This window comes from Electrona antarctica, assembly GCF_951216825.1.
Source record: "Electrona antarctica genome assembly, chromosome: 22".
NCBI lineage: Eukaryota > Metazoa > Chordata > Actinopteri > Myctophiformes > Myctophidae > Electrona > Electrona antarctica.
In genome coordinates this window covers 29,094,561-29,103,838 of record NC_136805.1, presented here as the reverse complement: position 1 = coordinate 29,103,838, position 9,278 = coordinate 29,094,561, and the positions used below count along the sequence as shown (strand labels likewise).

At 42.0% G+C, this 9,278-nt stretch overlaps 1 protein-coding gene across 1 annotated transcript; it reads right to left on the bottom strand.

Moving 5' to 3' along the window:
• Positions 1-368: 368 nt before the first annotated feature.
• On the bottom strand, positions 369-9,122 carry slc16a3b (solute carrier family 16 member 3b). The gene is made up of 6 exons (XM_079492047.1): positions 9,032-9,122; positions 4,489-4,758; positions 3,700-3,843; positions 2,984-3,594; positions 2,394-2,574; positions 369-1,985 (listed from the first exon to the last, which is right to left on the bottom strand). The coding sequence occupies exons 2-6, from the start codon at positions 4,709-4,711 to the stop codon at positions 1,645-1,647; spliced, it is 1,500 nt and encodes a 499-aa protein (XP_079348173.1). The 5' UTR covers positions 4,712-4,758; positions 9,032-9,122; the 3' UTR covers positions 369-1,644.
• Between the last annotated feature and the right edge of the window lie 156 nt (positions 9,123-9,278).

Genomic DNA, 9,278 nt, shown 5'->3' with positions numbered 1-9,278 from the left:
GAATATTATGCTGCTAATATACTGTACATAGCAACAAGAACCCCAAAAGCGGTTCCCGTCCAGAAGGGACGGGAACCGGTCAACTATGATGTATCTGTATCTACCTAATGCAAAAAATGCTCTCTGTTGATATTAGGTATTGAGGTTATATGTATGTACAAAGTTCATATCGTTGCCGTCAGGAGGAAACCACCTAACTATTATTATTTTTTGCATAAATCAGTGCAATTAAACACCCTGTACGTCGGAGTTAGGTGGTTTCTTCCCGACAGCAAAGATATAATGTATGCTTTACATACCTGTATATGTATTTGTTTCCACATGTGCTTTTTAGGGGTGGGCATTAATGAGCAACTGTCATCTTCCACAGAAAATGTTTATTTGTAAAACCTGACATCAAAGATCTGTCCTATTAGGCAGTGTAGTACAGTAAATATATTACATTTCTTACTGATTTCTGAACAAGTGGACACTGTTCGGGTGCTTTGAAGCAAGGTCTCCTAAACCCAGAGGATCAAGCACGCAATAAATACAGTACAGCAGCAGCTGCCGATGCCATCTGTAAAATATGAACCTCACCAGCACATACTGTACAATACCAATAACACTGAGAAACAGGTATACTGTAACCTGTATCCTATTATTCTATTGTAAGGATGTGAACATCTGATATAAAACCTCCCAATGGCATGTGCCTCGGAAGCTTGCCCACAAGGCTATGGTCAAATATGTCACCTGGTGAAGAGATTGCAAGGTTTACAGAATAAATTGGCAAAGTGACTCTTTAAGGTGCTAAGCTGGCCTTCACAGGACAAAGACGAAACATGAAGTACACTCAACAGTCATATTTGTGCTTGAGCACATTCAACAACACATTTTGACTATACAATCCAGAAGGTTTCCTCAATATCATATTGACAATTTTCGCTTACTGATATTACATAACGAATGTCCAGCCACAACATGGCTCACAGCAATCAGTACCAAGCAACAATACAACGTTTTTGAAATGACAACACTCCCAATAATGAACTTCGTGCAGATGCCCGACAGCAGTTCTATGCCTGCAGTTTTTGACAGGTAATCTGTGCACAATATTACCGGTGGATTAACACATTCCAGTTGTCCTTAACATAAAAAATAAAAAAAATACCGGTAGTAAGTAAAGTTAAACAATGTTTGAAGCAAGGAAATTGAAATTGAAATACCAGCTGAACGATGTGAATGGAAGCACACATCAAATAAAAATACTAAACATACTTAGAGGTATACAATGAAATACAAATAACGTAATCATGTTGTACATTGAAATGTTGACAGTCGCAAAAAGATCATTCATTGTTGATGCTACATAATATAACAATTCATTTACTTTACTTTTATGTACCATTTTGATGAGAGAATCAACTGAAGATTGTTCTTATGCCCTGTGTGTGAAATGTGTTAAATCAGTGCAGATCAAGAATACATCTCAGTCCATGTAGAACAGAGTAATGTCCCAGCTCTCTCTCTCTCTCTTGGTCTCTGTCTGCCTTCCTTTCACTGTCCAGTGTCCACTGAGACAGATTGTGAGTACTCTGGACATTGTCCTTTTGACAGGGCGTCCAGTTCCACTCTACGATAAACGGATAACTCATGTCTACTTCATAGTGAAGTCTCAGTGCTTACATCCTGAGTCTCGCCCGCTGATTCCTTCACCGTGTTCACCACATCTCCTTGGCCCGTTTCACCTGCGGAAATCGTTCCGTTCTTTCCCGTCTTTGCTTCCTCCCCGGTCTCCTTGTCTTCCCCGTCTTGCACACTGTGGTTCAGCTCATCCTTCTCGCTGGCGTTCACAGCCATCTCCAGCTTGGCCTCAGGTTCTTCCGGTGTCTTCTTGAGGCAGAAGAAGTTGCCGAGGGAGATGATGACAGCCGCCGCACAGACCTCACATCCCGCCAGCAAGAACACATACATGTACTGGCCCGTGGCGTCCAACAGACGACCTGGTTGAGAGAGGATGATTCTTGTAAATGTTATGAAGAACTTTCATGATAAACATGATAAACTCGACCAAGCACATTTCTATTTCATTAATTAAAAGATCACACCCGTGTGAAGTGAGGGGCGCTCTTATCATTATACATCACATTCCGTGCTCAACCAATCAAATCATCACAAATGTCATTCCGGCCAATCACTTTTGGCGTCTTCACTTTTCTGCCCTCACTTTTATCTTCAATATGTACTTTGCTCAGCCAATCAAATCATCGCTATGGGGGTGATCAGCCAATCACAAGGGGAGGGGGGAATATTCAGGACTTTAAAATGTTACTTTGTGGCAGTAATGGGATTTCATACCACAGTAAACATGATGAATAAAGTGAGAGAACGCTATTATTTTAGGATCTTACCTGCTCCAGGAGGCCCCACAAGAACAGCAATGGCTTCACAAAGCAGAACAAGTCCAATGGCACTGGAGAACCTCTCTGTTCCTATGATGCTCATGAGGACCTCAAACTGTAGAGCTCCCACCATTCCGTAGGACAGGCCAAAGAAAATGCAGAAAATGACCAGCCCCCAGTAGTCAGTGGCCTGTAAAGAGAGAGATGAGACAGCTCTAGTCACGGTCCCACACATCCCATTTTCAAGCTTTTATTTATTTCCCCAGTAAATAGATATGTGGACTCCTAATTCTGTGTTTAATATAGACCATAATCTACTTAAGATGGAGTCTGTAGCAGGTTCTAGTGCTAACCCGTTTCTGTCAGAAACAAAGCACAGACAGAAGGTATGTTTATTGCCAAAATAAAAAGGTGACAAACATAACATACATACTACAGTATATACTGTAGTACATTAATAAGATGGATGTGTGATTAGATGAATAACTTTCAGTTTTTCCACCCTTTTTGATGAAAGCTTAATTGTGATATTATTTCTCACACCTTCTTCCTGTGTGTTTAATGAGATGTAAACACAATCTTGACTGCTCCAATCTCACCTGTGAGCCTATGAGGTCTGTGCAGCCATTGAAGATTATCGCAAAGGCGAACAGGTAGACACATCTGGGCCGCACCCACTTTAACCCTGCTATTATGCCAGACGTAGGACGAGCAAAGATATCAACAAAACCCAGGATGGTGAGCAGCAAAGCCGACTTTGTGTCCTCGTTACCCATCGCTTTAGCGTAGCTCACCACAAATACAGGAGGCACAAACAGTCCCAGCACCATAACAGATGCTGCAATGGTATAGATAAGGAACCCTCTGTCCTTAAACACGCTGAAATCCAGCAACTTCTTCTTGGCTTGAGGCGTTTTCTCCTCCAAGGGTACATCGAGGGTCTCCTCCTCTGAGCTTATGGACTTCTTGGGGGGCAGCAGGGGCCTCATGAGGGCCCCGCAGGCACAGCAGTTCAGCAGCATGCCCCCCAGAATGAGGAAACCTCCCCTCCAGCCATAATAGTACTGAAGAATCTGTCCCAGCGGAGAGAGACAGCACAGGGCCACCGGGCTTCCTGCTGCTGCCAGCCCATTGGCCAGTGGGCGCTTTTCACTGAAGTACCGGTTCAGCATGATTAGTGAGGGCTGGAAGTTCAGAGCCAGGCCTAGACCTGAGCAGAAACTCCAGAAAAGACAGTTGCATGCAAATTTAGCGTTTTTGATTATGTGAGTCTGTGCATTCATATCTGTGTGTATTATTTGAGACTAGGCCATACCTGTTATAACTCCAGTGCAAAGGTAGATATGCATGATACTGGTGGCAAAGGAAGCCAGGATCATTCCCAGTGAGGCAAACAGCCCTCCAACCATCATTACTGGCCGGCAGCCGAATCTGTTCACCAGCACACTGCACAAAGGCCCTAAGCACAGACAAAAATAGCATTATGTTATAGCTTATTCCATATGCTGTCATACTGTATATTTATATTCTCTCATGGTTGCTTTGCATTCCAAAGTGAAATACCACTTCTTTGGGGTCACATTTGAAATTGCTGACTTTCTTAGTCTTTAAAGCTGCATTGTCTGTCACTTCAACTTGCTGCCAATCCATAAACAAGGGGAATTATTCCAGGTTTTATATAACAATCTAAATTAGTTCTCCCAATCCTCTGTGGGGCTTGGAGAGGGGAGCTTAGATGGATTTGGACAACATGCTTTAGAAAGGAGGGGAAAACAACATGGCCAGCCAGTGCATGCACATAATGTGTTTTCAGTAGCATTGGGTCTCCTTCATATAGACCTCAAACCGTCACACAGCGCATACTATTTTCAGGTATTGTGACTATCACAAATATTACACAATACAGCTTTAAAAATGTATAAATAACTTTATGGTTGAAAATATGTGAAAACGTTGTCTGCATAATCATGTTGTAGAGTAGAGGTGTTGAACATTATCATGGAACATTGTTGCAAATGGAATTTTCGGAAAGAATCCCTTCAAGTTATCACTCACATGTTTCCGTGCAGTGGATGCTTTTTACACAGTATAGTTTTAGGCATACCTGTGCCATACAGCATGGCGAGCAGTATGGACGAGATCCAGGCGGTGTCACTGTAGCCCACGCCAAACTCTCTGATCAGCTCCTTGAAGAAGACACTGACCGCCTTGGGGAAGGCGTAGGAGAAGCCTGTGATGACGAAACAGCCCGACAGCACCGCCCAGCCCCACCCTCCATCTGGCGCCTTCACCCCGGTGGGCCCGTCATCCACTACCGCTCCTCCCATGATCCCCTCTGGCTGCTCTGTCGAGGTACTTTAAGTGACTGTCAATGCTGGGGGAACAAATACAGAAGACAGAGGGTTAACCAATGTTGGCTGTACATGTCCAGCACATTGATTCCCATTATATAACTAAATAGCATTACTGACTTCAATATAAATATACAAATGACTCAATTCATGTAACACTTCCATTCCTTCTTTGATATAATGCATATATAATATATATAATATTATATATATATATATATATATATATATATATATATATATATATATATAGTGTATAGGAGAGGAGGACATTTTGAGCAACATCTATAGTGTAAAATGACCTTGAGAAAGACTATATACTGTTTCCAGTACAGGGACATGTAATCTATTCCTGAGAAAGAAGCACCTGTTTGTGTGCACGTGTGCAGTTGTGCAAGTGTATGTAAGTGTATTGACAGGATATGACTTGTCAGCAGGGTGTGAAAAGCATTTGCATGGTTCCAGCAGCTGGTTTAGCTTCTGAAAAGAACTCTTTCAGAGTCATAAATCTTTATCTTTTGACAATATTTCCTGTAGTCTATGCAAAGAATTATTGTAATCTACTATGATCATCACCAGGATATTACATAGTAGTGTTGACCAATTTGGGGAAGTTGAAAAACGCACATAATTGTTGCATGAGCATGACGAAGTGTGCTGTTAGTTAGACCACCTGCAATCTGACTGAGAACCCATCTGCAAATAAAGGAGAAACAGCGCCCTCTTTTCCTTTGAGACTACTTATCAACTGTCAAATATCGATTGCCTGCCATTTATTTAATTACCTCCCAACTTCTGTCTGGCTGTGTTTATGACCAACATCAAATTTACCAATCAATCAGTCTCGAAACGGAGGCTGAAGCCCTGATGAAAGTTGAGTATATATCCTATTACAGCGTTGAAGAGACTTATCATTGTCCTTAAGCTCTTGACCTAAATGTCTACCAGTGATCTGCCACTGACTGACACGTTGACCCTCTTCTACTCGTATTTGATAGTACAAACAAATTCAACTTATTACGCATTCACAATACAGTAATAGAGGCAGGGCAGAATTATGGTCAATTAAAAGAGTTTAGAACAAGACAATGGTCTAAATCTAGATGGCAAGGTAAAAGCTGTTGGTTGAACATGATGTTGAACCTTCACAGCTGTTTCACACCTTTGCTCTTCCTGCTCTTCTGGGGAGTGTGGTGGAGATTAATACAATTCACTCCAAAATAGGTTTTGTTCACACTTCACAGTCACTCAGGTGTTTATTGAACCAGCCAGTCAACCAAATGCTGGTTCCTGATGAAACATTTGACATAGGTCTATATATTAGTCTGAGCAAATTTTTTTTTTTAAATGAAATCACATTTGACTGTTGACCTGCTGCGGGTAGCAGTTCTTTGTTCCCCACTTAGAATAAACCTAAACATAACCTAGTAATTTTAATAATTCTAGTAAGACTAAAAGTATTTTAGCAACTTAGTCTTAGTGTTACTTTTAGTAGCAAATTCTGATTTAAGCTCAGTCTTTGAACAATCCATTGCACTTTAGGTCTGCCTATAGGCTATACTTAAACTATCTAGTCTTAGCCAACTAAAAATGAACACTGGCATAACATAAACTAAAACATAATTCCTCAGACTCTTCAACAAAGATGGCAAAAACAATTATACATACAATTGTATAGTATACAAAACACTGAAGTCCTTAAACCAGAAACCTAACGCTAACCCTAAACCCTATAAGGTAAGTGGGGAACATAGAACCTGGGGAACATAGGGATGACCCCGGTGTGACTACTACTACTACTAACAGAAATTAGACGCACACACACACACACACACACACACACACACACACACACACACACACACACACACACACACACACACACACACACACACACACACAAACTCACATTCTATTTTTCTCTGCTCTCTCTTGTGCGTAACCTCTTCCTTTGCCCGTTGTCATTCCGCTCTCAACATTTCCCTGGTATGTATACCTACAGTAGGGTTAGAGGTGTCTTTCACCTGGGCCGAGGTGAAAGACAACGGTGGCAGTATAGGCCCACTAGGCTGACAGTGGGTACAATGGTGTAGGTGTAATGAATACAGGAAGAGTGGTCACATGTTATGAACATGCATGGTACATCATTACCAGACTTAAATATACTGTTCAAGTTCCTGTTTATGCCCATAGCAATTTGTAGACATTTTAGAAATATTAGGCCTAATCGTCCTTAATCCCCCAAAAAAGTGGAAACAAATGCCAATTTAACTGGTGAGGTGCCCACTCTTCCTGTCACCAGTAATACAGTACTGATATGATTTAGTGTGTGCGTGCGTGTGTGCGTGCGCATGCGCGAGAGAGTGAGTGCGGTGGTGAGTGTGCATGTCAGCCCGATGAGGGTTGTGGAATGCAAAGGGTCTTATTTTAGGAAGGCTGGTGATAGTATAGGACTCCTGTCAGAATGCTGCATGGAGTTCAGTTCACATGCAGGTTAAGGCACGGGAGGCTTCTGAGGCACATGCAGGGACACTTGATAAGATCAAAGCGTATACTACTCAGATATGTGCGCAGACTGCGCACACATTTCCACCACCTCACTGCAGGTTTCCTGCTATATTTATGGGTATACCCCCTTATATCAGGAAACCTTTAAAGAAGCAGTCAGTGAGAGAGAGGAATGCAATTTGGAAAGTGAAAAGAATATAGTCTACTACTTAGATCAGTGGTTAGTACACTTTTGTGTCATGTCAAGGCTTTTTTTTAATACTTTATTAACAGTTTGAAGGATAACCTAAAAAATACATGACTTATTTCCATTGAGGTCCTGTGTATTCAATTCAGTTGGGCCACCGCCCCCAAATTAAAATGTATTTGTCTGCAGACCCCCATCTGAAAAGATTGTGTGGGATCCCCATATAAGATTTGTGTTGTTAAAAGGTTTTTTTAAATATTCCAATTGTCTATTTTTTAAATAGCAGATACAAGTCCACAACACATGTCGAGTTTGTAGATGATCACACCCTCAAGGACCCCAGGGGGTCCCCCATCCCCGGACCCCACTTTGAGAGCCATTGCTGTAGCGTAGAATCTATAGTGTGCCTGAAGCATCTACAGTTGGCTATAATATTCACATCAGAAGCTGAGGTGCATGTGAACACTGAACAGGGACACCATGTCCTGCTGAGTGTTAGGGATGGGGTTGGAATGTTAAAGTGCCATGGTATAGATAGATCATAGCTACTTAAAAAGAAAAATAATCAAGTTTCCTTTACTACGTTTACAAACGTAATCTGGGTTTATTATGGTTATTTTAGTTTTCGTAAATCGGGTTACATAATGATTAATCCCGGGCAGTATATGTGTGCTGACTGGCAGCTGAAGCGTGTGTAACAGAGAGCGACAGAAGAACCAGAGAGGAAGAAAAAAGGCGGATGCAGTCAAAACGCACGTAGACAACCCCGCAGAGCAGAGCCGGCAGCGCACGTAGCCTCATCCCTCCAGTACCATAGCAGCCTACAGGTGACTCACGGGAAGATGCCCGGAGTCTCGGCTATAGTATTCTGCTGGACTACGTGAGCAAAGGAACGTACAGTCTCATGACCATCATTCTAGACTGTGACTATGGCATCATCGGACGGTAGCCCGCCGTTATGTCTATATCATGGTAGGCCTATACCTATACTATATACTTCCACAGAACAGAATATACCGTGGTCATGATGATGAATCATGATTATCATGGGATGCCAGTTAACCATTACCAAGAGTTTGAAAACGTAAAGCAGCAGTGTCGTCAGAGTGACGTCGACATGAACCATGTCCATATAAGGGCTATTTTTAGCTTACTTACACACAGACCTTTGTAGGATGTAGGCCTATATAATAAAAAGCAAAACATGCATGCTGATATAGTCTGATAAAAAAAGACTGTGGGACTAACAGTAGGCCATATGGTTTCATCTGTCCACAATTAACTTGTGTCGATCGTGATGATGCCACCCACCTGTTAAACATAGGCTCATTTATACTTCCTCGTACGCCGGTGGCAAACCATAGATTGTTTTATATAAATGCGACGCGGGTCGCATTTATATAAAATGTGCCCGTGTTGTTTGCATATAACTAAAACGCTTTTTACGACGAGCGACACTCGTTGACACTAATATTAAATAAGGTTTAACCCGCGCGCAAATTGATTTGACTAATAGGCCTACTGTTATAGTGTACGTGGCAATGAAATACGTGTATTAGAATAAAAATACAAAAACAATGTTAAGAGGGTATGTAGCCTACCTGACTGGATGGTCATTGGTCTGTGTATCTCTCAGATGCTCTTGCATGAAGAAGAAAGTAAGAAACGCATGTGGACGCGTCCTCAGTCAGTGGTCCTGCATTCTAGAGAATAGGGATGTCCCGTCTATCACATCTATTGGTTGAGGAGGGTCTGACTCACCTACTGGGACTAGATGACGCGCCACCAAGCCAGCCTCCGTAGAACACACCCATGGCACACACGCAGAAAATGACATCCTCTCTGCTT

Coding starts and splice junctions, on each gene's coding strand:
- slc16a3b (XM_079492047.1), bottom strand. CDS start 4,711: ATGGGAGGAGCGGTAGTGGATGACGGGCCCACCGGGGTGAAGGCGCCA. Junction 3,844..4,488: donor CGCCATGCTGTATGGCACAG/GTATGCCTAAAA, acceptor GTCTGTGCTTAG/GGCCTTTGTGCAGTGTGCTG. Junction 3,595..3,699: donor TTGCACTGGAGTTATAACAG/GTATGGCCTAGT, acceptor GTTTCTGCTCAG/GTCTAGGCCTGGCTCTGAAC.